Source organism: Neopsephotus bourkii, unplaced genomic scaffold, assembly GCF_033783945.1.
Source record: "Neopsephotus bourkii isolate Nb327-2 ecotype Australia unplaced genomic scaffold, CSIRO-AGI_Nbou_v1 NB_1474, whole genome shotgun sequence".
NCBI lineage: Eukaryota > Metazoa > Chordata > Aves > Psittaciformes > Psittacidae > Neopsephotus > Neopsephotus bourkii.
The window spans coordinates 583267-605173 of NW_026901950.1; the positions used below are offsets into that span (position 1 = coordinate 583267).

At 43.9% G+C, this 21907-nt stretch overlaps 1 protein-coding gene across 6 annotated transcripts in view; it reads right to left on the reverse strand.

Annotated features, from left to right (window-relative positions):
- RANBP10 (RAN binding protein 10) overlaps window positions 1–21907 on the reverse strand; it is a 68161-nt gene that overhangs the window by 10992 nt on the left and 35262 nt on the right. For 4 of the 6 annotated variants that reach the window (XM_061369111.1, XM_061369110.1, XM_061369114.1 and 1 more), the window contains 4 exons: window positions 19497–19664; window positions 13146–13168; window positions 7498–7682; window positions 1311–1423 (listed from right to left, as the gene is read on the reverse strand). In XM_061369111.1, coding sequence (XP_061225095.1) covers window positions 1311–1423; window positions 7498–7682; window positions 13146–13168; window positions 19497–19664 — 489 coding nt within the window. Of the gene's footprint in view, window positions 1–1310; window positions 1424–7497; window positions 7683–13145; window positions 13169–19496; window positions 19665–21907 lie in introns of those variants that run through there. The other 2 variants (XM_061369113.1, XM_061369115.1) reach the window with 2 other exon arrangements.

The following is a 21907-nucleotide window of genomic DNA, read 5'->3' on the forward strand; positions in this document are numbered from 1 at the left end:
ACCTGTCTTCAGACAAACAAGACTACAGTCTCGCATGCCTCCGGAAGGCTTTACCACCAACCTACACCAGCAGAACACTGAAATCAGAGTCACACAGTACATGACCTGGAAAGCGTAAAGCCCGTGAGCACTACTGGCCAGCAGCTACAAGTTATTCTGGGTACTAATCAGAGTTCCCAGATGAACCTAAATGCTGGCTAAGCGCATGTAATGTATGGAGAGTGAGCTGCAAAGGGACATGATGCTCCCCATGTGTAGCAGTCACATGAGGAATGGTTCACAAAGGGAAGGGAAACTACAGAGTGGGATGTAGCCTGTAGTCAACAGCCAGGAGAATGCAGAAAACACACCAATGTTCTGCAACTCTGCAAGCTGAGCCTGGGAATAGAAAAGCCAAAAGAAATGGAAAAAAAAACCCAAACAAACAAACAAAAAAACCAAACCAAACAGACAGCAGGAGAAAGCCAAAAGCCTTACTCTGCAGGAACCAAATCCCTTACAGCCTCCCCTGCTGAGATATAAATCACTCTGGAGGAAACAGCAGTAACCAAACCAGACAGTGAATGCAAATCCTTCACCTAGTTCAAGCTAAACACACTGGCTACAGGTCTGCAAAATCTTCAATATGCAAAGAATTTACACGAAAACAAGACGTGAGAAGGGGCTGGAAAGCTCATTACCTTTGGAAGCTGCAGTCAAAGTAGATCGATGTGTCTGGATGCCTATGAGCAGGCTAATGAAACTAATAACCCAAAAAGCTTAATAATCCAAACCCTAAAGGATCTTTGCTGCACAGTTACCTCAGTTCATGTAAAGTGCAAGGTAATTGTTCTATTCTCCACTGATTTGTCACTATGTCCAAGAAAGCACCTTAGATACTACCTTTAGCAGGATGTGTGAAACTGCTGGACTCAAAGCTGAGAGTCATAACTTTCAGGATTCAGCTATTCATTTTCAACAACACTGAGGAAAATTAACCAAGTTGATCAGAAATTTTGCACATTCAACACTGCCAGGCACGGAAGTCAGCCCTCACAGCAGACAGGCAAAAGAAAGAATAGGGCAGCTCTTCAGGCAAAGAGGGCAGAGGGTGGAAATGACACAGTGATGGGCAAAGTGCTCCCAGCAATGGTCCCCAAGCTGTGCTGACTCACAGGCAGCAACGCTGAATCAGCAGTGTGCTCAGGACAGCTCTGTATTGGCATCGAGTAACTTTTCTGCTTCCACAGCACTCCACTCCTCTGCAGGGTCCTCAAGGTAACACATGGCCAGCATGCCACACTTTGGGAACAACTACCCAAGAGACTTACTTTGTCTATTCTTTATTGAGGTCTGTTCTTCCTGGATTGTGGTGTCTGTGATTCTGGCAAAGGCAGTTGCTGTTGAACAGTACCCATGATGAACCAGATACGATGAAACCATACTAGAAAACAGAAAAATACAAACAGATGAAGAGACATTGGTAAAACACTGGAGTGGTTTTCCAGGGTAATCCACTGGAGAAAAAAAAAAATCAACACAACAGAAATTGCAAATGCAGTGATCAAACTCAGCTTGCTTAGGACTTACTCAGGGTTCAGACAAGTATAAATTTACAAGACAGGCACCTGTTCCTCAGTGAACAGGAGGGAGGCTCTATATTCATCTTACAGTGAGTGGGGAAGAATAACAAAAAATTGCAACTTCCAGTTCATACACGCTATTTATTTATTTCATGCCTGTTGTCCAGGGTCACTTAATAAGGGCTTATTACTGCATCCAGTGACATACTATAGAGACATCACATCTGAATCTCAGAGAGGCTCATGGCTTTGAAGTAGATCTCAAAAATAAAGGATTCTGGTCCTGAATTTCTTCCACCACTTATTTTGCCAGCAATCATATCTCTGATAGTTAAATCTCCTTATGAATTCTACACATTCACAGATCCTTTATCTGCTGACTTCCAACAAGTAGACCATCAGCACTGATTTTACAAATATTTTCACATTTTCAAGTTGTATTTTAAAAAAAATTGGGGGGGGGGGGTAAGGAGGAGGCAGAATCACTGTAGAAAACAAACACAAGAAACCATCTTTCTGAACAGACTGTTTCTAAGGCACTTCTGCTTCCCAAGATATGGTGGCTGAATGTTAATGCTCACCAGATTTTAACAAAACCTAAGAAGACAGCACAGCCTGTCAAAGCTTCCAGTGATAAATATCAAAATAGGTTTCTCATGATGAAGCTGTTATTGATCTAAGTCACAGCTCAAAACTCATATCCAACTTGGCTACTCTCAGTACAAGAAAGGAGTATTTTATGAGTCAGTGTCCTGGGTTTAGCAGTAGCAGTCATTTTTCTCTTTCTTGGTAGCTGGTGCAGTGCTGTGTTTTGACTTTTGGGCTGGGAACAGAGCTGAAAACAGTGATGTTTTGGTTTGGCCAAGGGCCTTGTGAGCCTCATGCTCTGCCAGGGAGGAGGGAAGCTGGGAGGAAGCAGAGACAGGACACCTGACCCAAACTGACCAAAGAGGTATTCCATACCACAGCACGTCATGCCCAGGATGTAACTGGGAGAGTGACCCAGAAGGGCTAGTAGACTGCAGGGTTGGAGGAGGTATCAGTTGGTGCTTGGTCGGGCTGGGGGGGCAAGTTATCGGTCGCCTGGTGATGAGGTGTTGTATTCTCTTCCCTTGTTACTTCCTTTATCATTACTATTATTGGTGGTAGCAGCAGTGATTTGTGTTATACCTTAGTTACTAAACTGTTCTTATCGCAACCCGTGGGAGTTGCACTCTTTTCGATTCTCCTCTACGTCCCTCCAGGAGTAGGGGGAGGGCAAGAAGGGGGGGGGAGTGAGTGAAAAGCTGTCTGGCTGAGTTTAAACCATGACAGTCAGAAATCATGACAGGCATAACATTGTAAACATTCTAAAAATTGGCTTTAAAAGCAAGTGCTTCTGACCAGGGTTGGGCCAAGACATGCCCTTTGCCCTTGGCATACCACAGACAGGCAGACCTAACTGCATCCCTCTTGCTGTCAAGCACAACAGTCAGGTCATCCCGGCTCAGCCAGGCTGAAACACTGAACACCATGATCCAGGCTGGCTGGCGCATAGGGGAAAAGGCAACTCTTGCCCCAGTGTTAATTCAGTAGCCAGAGTCAGAGGCTGCAAAGATTTGAATGCTCTACAAAGCTGCAAAAAAACAGTCATTTTTACCAGGAAAAAGAAAAAACACTCAAGTGCTGCAGGAACCTGTGCTAACATAGTAAAACATCTAAAACTAAGCTTGACAAACCAGTGCTCTCACCCACTGCAGATCCGTTTGTGTTCAGAGATGCAGGACACACTTTTTTTCTGAACTAGTCACCTTCTGAGCATTAGGAACTATGAATTATAATTTAAATAACAATTAAACTCTTCCTTCTCTTTGGCTGCTTTCCAAAAGCAGATCTTGTCCTTCCAAAGCCTGACAAGATATGTTGCAAAGAACAAAATGACCCTACTGTGTCAACAGTTCAGTACATCAGAATGAAAATGAATGTTAAAGTCAATGCCAGTTGTTACATCCCATCCATGCTGGGTCAGACCAAACACCCTGTGGCCCAACACTGGGACTTCCTAACTGGCAAAAGCAAATGCCTATGAAAAAATAAAGACATATACTTTTCCCTTCCAGCTCTCAATGATCAGTCAGATACCTCCTATCCTAGTGGCAGAATCTCACTCTATTGTAGCTCTGATAGATTAAACCCTCCTTTATTCTTTCTCAATGTGCTATCTGGTTATCTTCACTTAAAATCATAGAATGAAATAGGCTGGAAAAGACCTTTAAGATCGAGTCCAACCTTTACCCCAGCAATGACAAGGCCACCACTAAACCATGCCACTGAGGGCCTCCTCTGAATGGTCTGTGAACACTTCTGGGGACAGTGACTCCACCACTGCCCTGGGCAGCCTGTTCCAATGCCTCACCACCCTCTGGAGAAGAAACTGTTCCTTTATCCAGTCTAAACCTCCCTTGGTGAGACGGAACACTGGAACAGGCTGCCCAGGGAGGTTGTGGAATCTCCTTCTTTGGAGACATTCAAAACCCGCCTGGACACGTTCCTGTGTAACCTTATCTAGGTGTTCCTGCTCCGGCAGGGGGACTGGACTAGATGATCTTTTGAGGTCCCTTCCAATCTCTAACCTACTGTGATACTGTGATTTCCTCTTGCCCTATCCCTTGTTCCTTGGGAGAAGACACCAGCCATATGCTGGTTACATCCTCCTGCCAGGTAGTTGCAGAAAGTGATAAGGTCCCCCCCTGGGCCTTCTCTTCTCCAGACTAAACCCCCCAGGTCCTTCAACCATTCCCCATCACACCTGTGCTCCAGGCTCTTCCCCAGATCCTCTGCCCTTCTCTGGACCCACTCCAGAACCTCAATGTCTCTCCTGTAGTGAAGGGCCCAGAACTAAACACAGGATTCAAGGTGTGGCCTCACCAGTGCTCAGTACAGGGGGATGATCACTGCCCTGTCCCTGCTGCCACACTGGTGCTGATGGAGGCCAGGATATTGTTGGCATTCTTGGCTGCCTGGGCTCAAGTTGGCTCATGTTCAGCTCTGTCACTCAGCATCCTCAGGCCCTTCTCCACCAAGCAGCTTTCAGCCACTCTTCCCCAAACCTGGAGCGTTGCATGGGGTTGTTGTGGCCCAAGTGAAGGAACTGGCACTTTGCCTTGTTGAACCTCATACCACTGGCCACAGCCCATTCACCCAGCCTGTCCAGATCTCTCTGCAGAGCCTTCCTACCCTGCAGCAGATCAACACTCCCACCCAACCTGGTGTCATTCGCAAACTTACTGAGGGGGCACTTGATCCCTTTGTGCTTCCTCAGTAAGTTTGCAGATGACACCAGGTTAAAAAGATAAAGATATTAAACAGAACTGGCCACACTACTAAGCCTTAGGGAACACCACTTGTGACTTGTCATCAACAATCTTTCGGCTCAGCTGTCCAGCCAGTTTTTTATCCAGTGAAGAGTATACCATCCAAGCCACGAGCAGCCAGTTTCTCCGGGAGAATGCTGCTGGAAACAGTGTCAAAGGTTTTAGTAAAGTCTAGGTAGACAACATATACAGCCTTTCCCCCATCCACTAAGCAGGTCACCTTTCTATAGAAGGTCACATGATGTCCTTTAATTCTTGCAGTACAATTGTTCCTTCATCACCTTCTAAAGGGTATTCAACACATTTATTTCATACATCTGCCTTACCCCTCACAATCATATCCCTTGATGTTGTATATTTGTTCCCTGCCTTACACCCACCCCATGTGCAAAGGCAGATCCTACTTTGGGTATTTTTTTCATGCTTTTCTCACTTCTATTACATACTTTTGGAGAGAGAGAACCAAAACATCACATTAATGGTACACTACATATTCACGCAGTGACAGAATTATCTTTTGGCCTCTGTATTTTCCCTGACAAATCCTTGCATTACCCATGTTTCCCTGCTTTTTACAAAAAAAAAAAAAAGGAAAAAAAAAAGAAAAAGAAAGGGAGCTGACATTTCTGTGTAATGATTCATCATATCCCAAAGATCTCATTATTTCCTGGAGAGCCCCTTCTTTCCATCCATCTCTTAACATCCTCAACACCACAGACACTACCGCATGGATCCAAGTCTCTTTACAGTCTCGTTATCCCAAAGTAACAGTCCCTTGCCCAATAATTCCCTCTTTTGTCTCTTAAAACAACTCATAATCAACACTGGACATTAGCCTCTGGCTGCATAGTCCCCCCTTAGTTTACAGCAAGGGAACTTCTCAAAAGCCTTTTGGACTTCCAAGATGAAGACAGCAGCCCAACAACCATATCAATGTGTGCAGGCTCCTCTTTGCAAAATCCACATCCTATTTCTCCATGTGCCCAACACATACACATTTCAGTAGTGCTTTTACACGTCTGTCCAACCTAGACATCAAGGTTCTCTCAGCCCATGAACCAAGGTTCTCTCAGCCAAGAAACATGGCATCTCTTCTGAACTCTTCTGAAACCCTACATGAAACACAATATCATACACACCATCCTCCCCTTCTCTTGACCCTAGGCAGTTTGGAGAGAATCTCTGCTCCACCGCCACAAGTACACCTGTTTTCTCCTTGGGTCTCTTTAGGATTCTAGGCAAGTATCTGATCCCACAGACTTTCTTCACTCACCTATTTCTTCCACTGCTTCTTTGACAGACACTTCAATCCCAGACACAGGCTCTGACAAGTCCCTCACAAACAAGCATTCTAGTACAACCTACCTGAGTTCTAGACACACAGGCAAAGAATTCAACTGCATATGGTCTTACCCTCCACAAGGTCTCTTTTTATAATGCAGTCTTCCTATAGGCCCTACAAAATCTCTGGCAGGCCTTCTGCTCATTATTTTCGTAAAGAAAGATATTATTATTATTTTCAATAGCTTCTGCTAGTTGTTTTTCAAAGGTTTTGCTGGCTGCCCTGAATTATCTGCAAGTAACTAAATACAAGATTAACAGAAAACAAGCATAATCACATGGATGCAATCATCACAGCATCTAAGTCTCCTGGGTGACAGTGACCAGTATCAGCTGTTTAGGGAAAGAATATAATAAAAAGGTGAAACATAGAGCTCTCTGTGATCAGAGACAGAATCGACAGCCACAAACTTGTGGGTTTAAAATACCACCATGGAATTTGTCTCCATGAATTACTGTGAATACTTAAGATACTGTGTATCTGAAAATCTGCTTATACCTAAACTCCCACTATTTCTTGCAGCAGCAAGTCCCACAGTTTCAAATAATATAAAAAAATATTTTTAAGTGAGAAGATGTTTTTTCTCTAATTCTTGTGGTTTGTGAAATAGTGAATAATCACTTTCTAGTCATGCCCTTCATGGTGTGAATGACTGACAATAGACAACTACAGTCCACCTTCCTCAATTACCTGCTTCCAAGCTGTGGAGCTTTAGTCAGTTGGGTCTTTCTTCAGATAGATGATATTCTTGATCCCTGACAAATCTTGTTAATTGTTCTCACCAAGTTCCACTCAGTCCTTTTTGCCATTCAATATTTGTACATTTACAAAGTGCCGTAACTGTGTCTTCAGTTAAGTTGGGTTTGGAAGCCTCTGGTTAGGCTATTTTTTGCTCTTTCATTTCTCAATTCAGCTTACATACTGACTTTTCTCCTATGTTAAAGAGTTTTTAAGGTGTCCTTTCCACCCCTTTCCCCCTGTGATCACCTCAAAGTGTATCTTCTCCCATTCCTACAAGCTTTCATGCAGTCTTTGGCTGAAAACTTCTCCCATATCTTTTACATTAGAAACAGCAGCAATCTACAAAGGAAAGACTATCAAACAACAAAACACAGGGTAAAACAACTTGAGCAAAACTCACTGCCTGTCAATTTTTGCCATAAGAATGTATAAATTAGCATTACAAAGTATTTACAGCCTAACAGAACGGAGGAAGCTGAACACCAAAACAGTGACTTACTTTTGCAGCATGGCTTGCCACTCGCCTAGTCTGTCTCCTATGGGAAACCGCTTAATGGTGCTCTGAATCTTCGCTTGCCATTCCTTCATGTAGTCCTCAATGTCGAACACAAATGGCTGCTGCCCAAAGTTGGCATCGACTATCTCTCCTGGAGTCTGGAGACCCACTGTAGGGTAGAGATTTGACTGGGAAGGAAGAAAAAAAAACCCTCTATCAAACCCAGCCTTCTGTTCCAGCCAGTTATACGGTTTGGTAAGACAGAAATGCTGCTCTTTACATTGAACAATGTACTGGAGTGGGGAGGGCAACAGCCCTTCGGGAAGCTCTCAGGGAGCCCCACAACTTACTGTGCAGTTATTGAAAACTATTGCATAAAATTATAGAGCCATGGGTTCAATCTCCCAGCAGTCAGTGATTGACACCATGGCTGCTGCCCATGGCCTGTCCACTTCCTGGCTTAGTTTTCCATGCGATTTCTACCAAAATTCATGAGCCAGCAGCTAATAATAATAGTAAGAAGAAGAAGATCAACAACAAGAAGAATAAAAATGGAAGGTGCATTATGTCAATCAACAGATCTATGTGTTCTTCATTTTTTTTGACAGATTTCTCTTATTTCTTGGCAGCTGTTCTCCGAATATTTTACATCTCTGATGACAAGGGAATGGCTGGTAATGGAGCTCTGAGGTTAAGTCTTTGATGGCCCCAAGACAGTAAGTCCTACACACAAGAAATTCCACTGCTGATAGATGAATTTCATTTTAAGAAGAAGCCTATGGATCCAAATGTAAGCTTTCACTCACCACCAGAATATGGAGAAAAGAAAAAATTACCGCTGTGAATAGACCTCTAAAATTCAGTCAGTAATTTTGCTTCCAAAGATGATCTAATTGAGAACAGGTAGTCAAAATCTATCCAGAAGTTCCCTGAATTCAGGCTCTTTTAAGAATAAGTTTCTGGATACAAATTGAATCCCTGAGCCACTTAAACGTAGCAAAAAGAGAAATGGCATCAGAAGAGGTGTAGAGAGGAGTGCCTGGTTCTCATACTCTGGACCACATTTTTTAAGAACATGTTACATTCACTGTCATGTTACTTTTCTGCAGCACAAATTACTTTTTTGTTTGCAACACAAACTTCACCAATCCTCTGCTTCAGAGCATCTGCTATAGCTTGCAGGGTTCACGGAAAAATTTCTCCCATGCTGCTCACTCACTTGGGTTTTCTCACTTTGCTCTGACACGCTGGATGTCAACCCAGCCAGAAAACAGACACTGGGCAAGGCACATGGATGTCCGCAGTGGAATTAAGAGTCTGGAAGGTGCCTGGTTCTTGCTTATGGTGAAACCCATGTCAGACACCAGATCAGCAGAAAGGCAGACCTCTCCCTCTAGGTCAAATCAGCGAGATCTACTACTACGGGATAAGCAGTCATCCTAAAGAAAGCCTAAGTTCTCTCCTCCTCTATAGTAAGGGCATGGGTTTCCCTGCAGTTATCTGGAACATCTATTCAACTCGTTTTTCACTATTGCAGAGACCTGAGACATTGGCAATGTCAATGACTGTCCCTTGAAACCTTGCTGGGTATTTTACTTTATACTAATGTATTAATGAAGCAGAACTCAGAAGAATCTTAATCCCACTGGCAAAAATGTAGCCAGCATGTTTTGGGAAGCAATTACTTCTCTCTGCTTTTGCTGGCATGGTTACTTCTGCAGTATCATACCTGGTTCTCCACCTCCATATCCACATCCCCAGGACAAGAAAAATGCACAAATGGGGCCCAGCAGGGTTCTGCTATGTGGGTAAGAGGGTTGGAGTGCACAGCACATACGAAGAGGCTGAGGGAATGACCCTGGAGAAGACAAAAGGGAAAATCTAACTGCAAGTCTTCCATTCCAAAAGGGAAAATCTAACTGCAAAACTCCCACTCCAAAAGGGATGTGATAAGAAAGATGGAGACAGATTCTTCTCAAGGGTGTTCAGTGAAAGGACAATGGGTACAAGCTGCAGCCAGGGAAATTTTGGTGGGACGTATGAAAGAAATTTTTCCTTGTAAGGATGATTAAGGATCGGAACAGGTTTCCAAAGAGACTGAAGCACTCCTGACCTCTGAGATTTTCAAAACTCAACTGGATAAGGTCCTGACGAACCTCCTCTACCTTTGAAATGACTGAATCTCAAAAAAAAAAAAGGAAAAAACATGAAGCTGTGAAATGACCACATCACTGCTGACTCAGCACACCTCTTCCTTTCCTATTCTTACACCAAGGAAGTGGCTGGGTTAGAGGTGTGTGAAGAAAATAACAGCATGGCACAAGAAGAGCTACCAGAGGAAAACGCCATGCTTAAAGTCAGTCTCTCCTCTTTCAAACCTTGCTGACAAGGAAATATCTGTAATGAGGGATCAGATCTTTTCCACAGTCCATAATGTCAACTTGTTTATTAACTTAGCTGTTTAGTATTATGAAACCAAGGACATCCAAAAGCCAGGAATCAAACACCCATAATACCTGGAAGTTAGAAGTAAAAATCCTCAAGTTACAACATACCACATATTTTTCAGCCACTTTGAGGTGTGTTCATCTTTGAGGGGAAGCTGCCCACCCCAAAGTACTCTCAAAATTCCATTTTTCACATGTGAGACATGTCCTCTGTGGTTAGCAGATGTTGGAAACTACACATATCTTCACCACCCTGCCAGATGCAAGGAGACCTCACCCCCAGAGCCCACTGATCAGGCAGATACTTCTGCCAAGATCTTCAGACCTTCCCTGTATCATCTGGAGCACCTCTTGCCTCTGACGTTGGTTAGCTGCTCACAGCTTCCTAGTTCATTTTTACTTGGTTTTTAACCCCCTTGTCTCTTTGCACCCCTGCAATCCCACCCTGAGCTCTTCCACATCCTGCTTTTCCACATTTCCGCAAACAGCCAAGCAGGATGAACCTTACATGGGCTTGCATAAATAAGACAGTTGGGCCCCAGGATTGACTTAAACTGGTATAAGAGGGGAAAAATCCCTCTGTGGGATATTCCCTTCTATTTGAAAGCAGTTATTTTTCCATTAATTTCAGCTTATGCTAATGCCACACAGTATTTTCATAGAAATACAATGCCTCTTTAGAGGGAATTCAAAAAAGCTGAAGCAAATAAATTTCACCATGTGTGACTTATCACAACAAAATGTGGCTTTCAGCAGAAAGTACTCATTCCAACTTCCTAATATTGTGAATACTGCAAAATATTGTCTTCATCATTTGCCTCGAAAAGAGGAATTTTGCAATAAGCACTTCAAGGAAACAATTTCTACACTGGTATAATGTTTCGAAGGGTCAAATTAATTGTGTAACCTTATGGACATGTCAACCCTAGAAGTTGTTTAAGCTTAAAAGGTGTAAAATTGATTGGGTCTACTAGCCAAGCTTCTCACAGACGTGTGCTACCAGTCAGCTTCATCACACTGGCTGGAATATAAGAAAAAACCTTCCTCCTTCAGCTCCTTCCTGGGGGACTTCAGGAATTAGCTATGGAACAGAGCCAGAGCCAAAACTGTATGTCAAGCTGCTCAAAGCAGAGAAACTCAAGGTCACTCAGGTGGGGCTGCTGCTTCCGTTCCTGCTTCCAGTTCAATTTTTAGACTGTGGCTTTAGCACGGGAAGAACCAAATTACACTGCATAACTTTCATAAAATGGATGTTCTCTCTTCTTTACACATGTACATTGCGTTCGAGTCTGGGTGAAAAATACCACTTGCAAGTTAGACAAGCTTCCAATTCCCTACTACCTCAAGATTTCTACAGTCTCTGACAATAGTAATTATATTTAAACCAAAAGACTGTCTTGGGTTAGGTATTCCCTTCTTCAGGAAAGGGCAGCAACCAGAACTGGTTGGAAGAACAACAAAGAAGCCATGAAGCACCAAGGGAGCAAAAAGGGCCAGAAAAGGACATGGAATAGAGAGGTGCCTGCAAGGGTGAGGCAAGAAGGCAGGAATTCAAGGGAATGATATTGGAAAAGGGTAACAGGACTGAAAGAAGTCACGCGCAGCCAACACAGCAGCTGGGTCATTTAGCACATGAAGAGGAATGTCCAAAACCCACACTGGGGCAGAAGTCTGCTGCTCTTGCTCGCACCCACAGTCAGGAGGTGAAATAACCCACTCAAGTGTCTCTAAACTTCTTTTTAAAGAGAAATTATCTCAGATAGGATAATTCTCAATAGCAGGACGCCAATAGGGCCACTATTCTCCTTCTTGGACAAGAGTAACAGTTATGGATGAGCTGCTGCTGTAAAAGTCAGAAGGAGATTTCCATGGAAAACAGCTCAGCATATGGGCTGGTAAAAGGCAGAGAGATACTCTTCAACCATTAGAGACCCTGTCACAAGGCATTTGAATAGCTTATCTCCAAAACAGTCTGATCAGGTCTTCTTCCAGTTTACCACTAAACCAGCATCTCCTCTGCACAGGACACACAGAGAAGCATGAGACCCTGTAAGGATGATCTGGTGAGATCAAGCAACAACAGTCTGGGGGATGCCCTGGGCTCAGTAAGCCTGGGCACCAAGCTGTATTAACAGCTGATGTGGAAAGGCAAATTAAATAACTGGAACATCTTTCAGCATAGACAGTGGGAGAGATGGGTAAAGTGGGAAATCCCATTGCGAAGGTGAACAGGGAATGCTAGGCATTATTTCTCACAACACAAAACTTAGAGGAACAAAATAAGGTTTTTTGGCAGGAGGCGCCAAGCAGAGAAGAACAAGCTTTCTTCCAAACAGTACAGAAGTCAGCCAAGCAAATAAGCACTTTTGAGGCCTAAGTTATGGAAATTAAGGAATTCTTCAGAGGAAATTCACTTAGAGTTATGAATTACAAAGACAGGAGTGTAACCTCAGAGACAGAAAGTTCTCTGTGTGAGGGAAGTGGGTGCAGTGGATGCATTAGTGTATGCCTGATCTCATTTTATCTTGTCTTCCTAAACATCTGCTCCTTGTTCAGGAACACCTGAGCCCAAAAACGAGCAACCACGGTTTTGCTCATGACCCACGGCGAAAATCGTGCTTTTCTGCATTCTGACTAGATGCTATTGCCTGGTGTAACTCAGCTGTTGTCACTGCACTCAAGAGTAGCTTGATACTAGTTGGTGAGTCAGAGGAGTAACTATCAGCCCCACATGATAGTGGGGCCATTGCTCCAGTGATTCCATGAGTTGGTTACTCAGTGTGGGAGAAGGCCTGTCAAAAACCTGTGTGACGAGCACGCATGATACAGCCAGCCTGCTGATGGGACATATGAAGGCTACTCGATGGCTTTGCACATACACTCCCCACAGCTGAATCTACATTGGGAAGATGTTGACCTGTAATGAAGTTTGAATCCTAGCTTTAATTCCAGAAGGATCCCTCACCACATCTAGAGGATTCCTCACCCTCTAAAGGTGATGAGGGATGAGAGAAGGCATGCGAATAGTCCACAAACCCAGGCACAGGATTACAAAGTCACAGAAAAAGAAGCATCCACATCATTCAGTAATGCTTTACCATTTCTTTAACAAGGCATCAAACACATCACACACACACACACACGCTCGTCCCCCTCCCTTCTGTTTCCATCTGTAGTTAAAATACTGAAAAGAGGTGTACTTACAGGGAGGTCTGTAAAGGCTATACCTGTAGGGGGAAAAATATTAAAATTAAAAAGACAAAGGATTTTCTCCCTGCTAGGCTACATCCTTAATATGCTACAAAACATTTCTGTGTTTCAGTAACTCTCAGCTCTAACCCTGCTCTTCACGAGCTGCTGTATCTAGAAGTAACTTCCCTCCCCGGACTCCTCCTCTGCAAGGTTTTGCATCTGGAGAAAGGTTCAGGGAAAAGCCCAAATGTTTCCGGCATCCGCCCCAAAAATTTGGTTTTCTAAAAGGCAGCTCCTCTTTCCTTTGCTTGTCCCTCTTCACTCCCTTGTTACTACAAAGGAACTGTTTTCAAGACTCACTTTGGCTTTACAGATTTTACTATAATACTGATTTGATTTAGGCTATAACTAGTTCTTACTAGCCAGAGAGACAGATATGAATATTCAAAACTTTGCGTTACTGCTGGGGAACAGCCTTGCAACAGGACCCAAGAGCACCTGAGAAATAGTGTATCAAGAACAGTTCCATTCTAAACTACACTGCTACAGTTCCAAATAGAAGAAATGGAAATGAAGTGTATAGTTTCCCTTTTCATTTACATTTAGCATGCCAGAAAAGAGATGCTGAGACAAAGGCAGGCACTGCCTAGGATGGCTGACAGTTGTGGCCAAAGACAACGCCCAGCTAGTATCAGGCTATCCCTGGACACAGCTCCACAACGTTCTGCATCTGCAAGGCCAGGAGGTCAAGGGAGGAGATTGTGACCCTCTGCTGTGCTCTGGGAAGAACCCCCTGCAGTCCTGTGTCCATCTCTGGGGCAACAACACAAGAGGGATGCGGAGCTGCTGGAGCATGTCCAGAGGAGGACACATTGATGCTGCCAGCGCTGGCGCAGCTCTGCTCTGGAGACAGGCTGAGAGAGCTGGGCTGAACAAGCCTGAAGAAGAGAAAACTCCATGGAGACCTCAGAGCAGCTCCAGTGCCTAAAGGGGCTAAAAGAAATCTGGGGAGGGGTTTTGAGCAAAGGCCTGTAGGGACAGAACAATGGTGAATGGCTTTAACCTGACAGAGGGGAGACTGAGATGAGATTTTAGGCAGAAGTTCTTCCCTGTGAGGGTGCTGAGGCCCTGGCACAGGATGCCCAGAGAAGCTGTGGCTGCTCCATCTCTGGCAGTGTTCAAGGTCAGGTTGGATGGGGCTTGGAGCAACCTGGTCTAGTGGAAGATGCCCCTGCCCATGGCAGGGGGCTGGAACCGGATGAGCTTTAAGATCCCTTCTAACCCAAACTACTCTGTGATTCCACAAAATATTTACTGTTTTATACAGCACAGAATGAAAAATCAAAATAAAAAAAACCATGAATATTTTACTAAATAGCCAACATGGTTTCATTAACATGATGGCAGCTTGGACCTTGTCCCAGTGAAACCTACTCTGTGATTCTATAAAGTTATTACATTGCCTTTAAATTAAGGCATTTGTATGTTTTGAACTCTGTTACATAACTAAGTCAAATGAAAGTTTAAAGCCATTCCCATGACTTTTAGTAGGCAGTGCTAGCACTACCTATCCTTGCAAAAACTGCCTCTCCAGTCTTCTTGTCAGCTCCCTTTAGTTACTGGTCTCCCTCCTCTCATCTATTTCTTTCTCTTTCCCTTCCCACTTCTAGCCACATCACATCATGTTTTTTACTGCCACGACTCTGTTCAGAACTTGTCAAAGGCCTTTTATCAGCAGCCAGAAGACATTCAGGGCATACTCCAGAACAGGGAATTAAGACTATGCATGATGTCAAACAGTTTTTGTGGGATGTCTCCAGAGTTCAATACTTAGCTTCAACAAGAACATCCAGAATTTGGTAGCCAAGAAAACAGTTCTTATACCATGCTCCTGATGGATCTGATTAAATAGAAAAATACGGAGACAATGGAAGATCATGGTTAAGCAATGGAAGAAACTGTAAGGAAAACAAAAGGGGGGATATCTAATTAACATATGAAAAAGAGAGGATTGAAAAGGTGAAGAGAGAAATGGTGAAGAGAGAATAACATCTTTAGGGAAAGACAAAGTTGCTGTAATTCTGCTAAAAGTGACAAATTCAAATGCCCAGAAGCAGGGCACTGGAACCATGCTGTCAAGCTAACCGGCACCACAAAGGGGCTGTCTTACGATGCAGCAGTATTACACAATGATCTCATTCCTTAAGAGGAGACATATACAGCTTCAGGGGCTTTATGTCAGGGAACATCAAGAAAAAAGCACATTTATCCCTTTCCAAGTAAACCTTGGGTTACACAACCCAGAAATGAGATTCTCAGGTTAGCATTAAGTATCATGAAATGTTCAAGATCTTCAAGGATATGCTTCCACCAGGGCAGAAAGCATTTAGACTTTCAAATAAATCATTGTTTCTGCCTCCATCTGCTCTTGGTTCGTCTGCTGACACCTGCCTCACCTCCTCTCTTAAGTCTATCTGTTCTGTGCCGGTAAGAAGCTGTGTAAGAGACTGATTTGTGGCCCATGGGACTCTTCTCCTCAGCATTCACTGGGGAACACTTATCTTGAATGCTGTGTTTATCAGTGGCACCACTGGCACTTAACAACAGTCTTCCTGGCTGAGGTTTTCTTTTTTTGTAAAAAGACAGTAAAATGTTGCAGCAGCTTTTGTTGGGTCTGCCCAGCAATGAGTCTGCTACTCCCTTGTACTTCCTTGTAATTCCATCACTCTGTCTCCTCTAACTACATCATCTCTCCTCTCTGAGTACAACCATTATGCCACTACACTACAGCTCAAAGAGAAGTTGGTACATGAATGAGCCAGTTGTGAACTCTTAGGAGAGTCTCCTACCTATAGTCTTCTCATACATCTCAAGTCTTGTACCATACATCTGAAAGCCAAAGAGAAGGAAGCCTCCTTGTGCTTGTTCTCTAAGCATAGTGTAACTTAATTCCCTTCCTCTCCTGTTTCTTCCCACTGACATTGCTCACTGCTGGGGTAGGCTGCTCACCAAGGGATCATTCAATGGCACATTAGAAAACACAGCTTTTCACCCCAAAAGCCCACCTTTAAAGAAAAAGTAGCACTAAAAATGGAGAAAGACCAGGTAACTCCACTTCCATAAAGATCTCCAAATGTTTATAGATCATTGTTTTGTTCGGGACAAAAAAAAAATTAAGAAAAAAACAGGACATCAGGCAAAGAATACGAGTATGGTAATGACACTGAACCATGCTCTGTGCTTGGCTTCCTATGCCCAGAGACCCAGGTACAGGACAGCCTTGGGAACAGAACAGAGGATGAAGCAAGGGACAATTTCTAGAGCACCCTTTCTACTACTCTGCACACTCCTGGTCACTAAAAAGAAATTAAATTTCAAACAAACAAATCTGTATTCATTAAACAGAAGACCTCCCCTCTTCCTGACTGTTATGCTTTCATTGAAGTCAAAAGCAACAGCACTGTCAGGTTGAAAAATAGTGAAGCTGGAAAACCACCCCCTCCAACAAAGAAAAACAGCAAGCACGAGCCACTGCACTACTTTCGTGTAAGCACACACTAAACATCAAGGACAGCAACTAAAAGGAGAGATTTTGTGAAATCTTTTTAACTATTTCAGTGTCTTAGTCACTGTTGTATGGGGGAACTTTTCTCATTCCTAAGCAAGAGCTCCTGCTCAACACCATCAGCAGCTGCTTTCACACCTCTGCTTGTCCTCCCAATTTTTGACTGGCAAGGGCAACATCCATAGATTATAAATTAAATTTAGAACAATCCACATAATATAAATCTGAGCAATTAACTAATACTTACAGACCAGAAATTACTCCTAGTGTCTTCACCAGTGACTGACGGCACCAGACAGTAAACCCCAAGTCTTCACCAGGACACCCCAGCATCATACATGGTCTGACTGATAAACAGTTATAATTTTAAAAAAGAAGCCAGATCAAACACTTAACTCTCAGAAACTCCCCACTGGGATCCTGATTGAGGCTCCATTTATAGAATTAAAATGTTAAAAACAAGTCTCAAAGGATGCTCAAAGAATGGAAACCTCCTAACCTGTTACAAAGCATCAGGACGAGTTGCTGAATGCAGAGTCACAAACTAGAGAACGCTTCTCGGAAGGCATGTGACTCATTTCCAGCCAAGCACCAAACAAATGGGAGGTACAAAATTAGAGGAAAACTGAAAACAACTCTCTGCAAAATGTTCTGCAGGAGCACCAGACCTCTCTGCATCTGCCTCAGAGGAAGGATTCACCTTGATATTTGAGGGTGCAAAGCCCACATCTCAGATCCGTATCTCTGATACACCTGTAGCATAGTGTGCTGTCTTCAAAGAATCACACACTGGCTGAGGTTGGAAGTATCATGATCTAGTCCAAGTCCTCTGCCCAAGCAAGGCCACATATAGCTGGTTGCCCAGGACCATGTCAGATGGCTTCTGAAAACCTTCAAGGAGACTTCATGACTCCTCTGGGCAACGTATGCCAATGCTCAGTCACCCTCACAGTTAAAGTGTCTCCTGATGTTCAGAGGAAGCCTCCTGTGTTTCAGTTTTTGCCCATGGCCACTCATCCTGGCGCTGGGCACCACTGAGTAGAGCCTGGCTCTGTCTGCTTCGCACCCTTCCTTCAGGTATCTACACATACTGCTGAGATCCCCCTGAGCCTTCTCAGCTGAACAGCCACAGCTCTCTCAGCCTTTCCCCTCCTTGGACAGATCATAGAATAACAGAGTGATTTGAGCTGGAAGGGGCATTAAGGCTCATCCAGTTCCAATTCACGTCCACAGGCAGGGACACCTTCCACTAGACCAGGTTGCTCCAAGCCCCATCAAACCTAGCCTTGAACACTGCCTGGGATGGGGCAGCCACAGCTTCTCTGGGCATCCTGTGCCAGCGCCTCACCACCCTCACAGAGGAGAACTTGTGCCTAAGATCTCATCTCGGTCTCCCCGCGGTCAGGTTAAAGTCATTCCCCATTGTCCTGTCCCTACAGACCCTTGTCCAAAGCCCCTCTCCAGCTTTCTTGTAGCCCTTTTAGGCAGTGGGAACTGGTCTAAAGTCTCTCTGAAGACTTCTCTTCTCCAGGCTGCCCCAGCCCAGCTCTCTCAGCCTGTCTCCAGAGCAGAGCTGCTCCAGCCCTTGCAGCATCTCCATGGCCTCGTCTGAACTCACTCCAACAGCTTCACATCCCTTTTGTGTTGTTGCCTGTTGTTGCAGGGGAGAGTCTCAGTAGAGGGGCAGAATCCCCTCCCCATCCCAGATGCTCCAGTCCTTTCATCATCTTGGCAGGCCTTTGCTGGACTCTCCAGCATGTCCATCTCTCTCCAATACCAGGATGCCCAGTACTTTTCCCAAGAGCTTACCAGAAATGACACACTCTCCACCAAACCTCAATCCCACTCCTTCCTTCAGCCCAGCCAGTAACTCAAAACTACTTTTGTTCTGTTGAATGCTTTAACTCAACAGGTACTTCATCTTGAATTCAACATCTTGAATTCAACCAGGTACTTCATCTTGAATTCAACAAAGTAGAACTGACACAGCAACGAGAAGCAAAGGAAAGGAGTGCTTGTCCCTGCCCAACCAAATGAATTCCAGCACAAAAAGCAATATGAACTTATCAAAATACACTGCATGCCTTATGTGATTTTAAAAAAAAAAAAAAGAAAGACAAGAATTTGCCTGGGGTGGACAATATGTCATCCAAGTGAAAGATATTTTAAGTGAAAATGGCCACTAGTTCTTATTTCAGGCAAATCAGGTATGACAGATGCCTGGAAAACATCTGTAAGAGATTCCTTTGGGCAAAGTTCTGAAGTCCTTAACTTTAGGGGAAATCCTGAAACAGCTGTGGAATGAAGCAAATCATAGGTCAGTGCTTAAAGTAAGACTTCTTAAGCTGAATTAATGTCTAACTTTGGGAATGCTGGGACCCATGTGTTAAGGCTCGCAGATGGACAAGTCCCTTTTAAAAATGAGAAGACAGTGATACAGTGGCTTTGTAGGTATTTGAATAATACACTAACTAAACTTACCACTTCTTTATTTCTCTGTTGCCCAGCCATCTGTCATCTGATCCAACCTCCCCTAGCTGTGCAGTAGCAAAGGAAAGGAGCAGAAGCTGGGGATGCAATTCTAACCTACTTCAACAGATGGAGCAGCACAAAAACCCTTTCACATGCTGAAATTTCTGTCTTGCAGCCAATTTACAACTCCTGACTGCTGTCCAGAGCTGTTTTTCTCTCCTATTCTATAAATGTGGGACAAGTGTTATAACACAAGCCAAGTATTAGAATAACCATCAGCAAGAGCAGAGTAGAAGCATCCCTCTCCTGAGAACACCTTTATTTACCTAAGCTGTGGCCATTTTTTGTGTAGAAGCAGGTGTTGTTGATGAGGTTGACACAGCAGCCAATCACATCTCCAGTGGTGAACGTAGGGCCATAGGGCTGCCCTGTCCCCGAAGAGCAGAAGGAGTGCCCATCGTCCCCGTGGTACCCATAGGAATGTTTATCCCATCCTGCACAAGAAAAGACAAAAGAGACAGTCAGCAGTGAAGCCATCTCAGCTGAGCAACACAGCAGTGATAGCCTCAGGACACAATTTTCTGGGAGGAAATTCAAAATTTTTAATCCTATTCCTGATTCTTCCCAATATTAACTTTCACATACCAGTACCTGAAAAATCATAAATCATAATACATCAATAGGTTTCATCCTCATTTGTCCCTTATGACAAATAATTAAAGGGACACTGCAAAAAGTCATTTTGACAAAGTTTTTTTTGTTTTAAAATACTATTTCTGTTTTATCTTGCCTGCAGTGAAACAAGCTTCTCATTGTAAAACACTTGTGTTTCCCCCTAACACCATCTTCCAGCAGAAGCATTTAACAAAATAATTCTCGGCCAAGTGCAGCATTGTCTGCTCACAGGAATAACCCAATGGCCAGAGGTACCTTTTGCACTCTCACATTTACATTACCCTTCCAACAGCTGATAAGGATTTCTGTGTTCCCCTTGGGTGGTGACATTACCCATTCTGTGGACATTGTACAGCACAACCTTCAGCTGGCAATTTTAAAAGTGGCCAATTTTAACACAGATATATTTTATTTCTTCTGCCAGTAACACTGTGCCATGGTTACAGCTGGGGTCAGGAACACCGTTCTACCCACATGCCCTTTTCCACACCTCACAGTAATTCCACCATGCCGAGCTCCTGGTTTTGTTCTGATGTACCCCAGTTCTCTTGTAGATTCTTTAATGAATTTCCTACATGTAGAAATGCCAGATATAACTAGCAACTACAAAGAGATTAATCCATCTTTTAAACGTGGAAGTGTTCTTCAGGCAACACGCTGGTCTTCTCTTTTCAGTACTCTCATCTCCCTCTAGCAGAGGAGAGTGATCCTGCAGCTGTGGCCAGAGAGTGATTCAGTGAATGCCAACTGAATTTACTAACCATGCCTGTGCCAACTTCAGGTGCCACTACTGCTCAAGATGGATTATCCCTGACTCTTTTAGGAGACCATATAGGTAGAGACTCCTATGTAGCAGGAGACTATGGCAGGTGAGGAGTCATAAAACCATAGAATGGTTTGGGTTGGACAGGACCTTGAAGCTCACATAGCTCCAACCCCTTTGCCATGAGCACGGACACCATAGAGTTCTGAGGAATTGTCTTATCAGAGAGTTTAAAGAAAGCACAACACACTGTATTAAAAGATTTCCAAAAAGAATCAGGACCCTTCCAGCCCCTTATAGTGTTCCTATGAACTACACAATCAAAACCACATGGCACAGAGAGATGGGCTTCTATCAAAAAGCCTAAGATAGACACAACATTAATAACAACCACCTGTGTTTTAAACAGATAGGTCTGGGTCCTTAGGCAGACCGTGCCAACTGAAGTGGAAGCAAAAGAAGGTGCTTTGAGAGTGCACTGACTGTGTACAACCTGAGGGTAGTACAGAATCTGTTAATCTGGAGCAATGGTCTTGGCAAAAGGACTAGACAAAAAATGCAAAGACCAGGCAAGGAGAGGGATAAAAAAGTAGAAAGTAAAGTGTAAGGCAAATAAAGACTGAGCACTGCAAAGCCCAGAAAGCAGCCCTGTGAAGGTGGGCTGGAACACTCCTGCAAGCCCTGACTTTCCTACAAAGAGAACAAAAGCCACCTGAAGGCACCAGAAATTTAATCCCGTAAAATGGTGCTCAGTTACATGCATTCAGATGTCTTCATCAGCTGACTTACAGACTCAGGGGTTCTCAGAAAAGCATGAAACGCTGAGCGCATAGCCAAGGCCCTCCATTTATTGCACCACACCACAGGAATGTCAATGGGAGACTCAGGGAATGCAGCAAGACTGAAATATGCCATGGCCCAAGATTTTGTGCCTCCAGTCAGAGTTTGCCAGTGGAAAGTGTGAAGGACTCCTAGAAAATCCTACACCAGAAATGAATAATTCCCTCTGTTAAGTCCCACAGATCCACAGGAACAGACTGAGATGTCCGAGAGTCAGCTCCATCTTCCCTTGGACCAGCTCCAAACAAGCTGTCAACAGTAGCACCAGTCCTGCCTAACACCTCCAGGAAGGACAGGGACAGCAGAACAGACAGCATCCTCAGCAAGCTCAAAACTGATGCCAAATCGGGTTGCCAAAAACAAAGAAGGTAGTGATAGGGGCTCTAGAGTCTACTGTCAAACTTCCACTGTCAAGACTCCATCTAGTAAAAGTATCACTGAAATACCAAGGTTTTAACA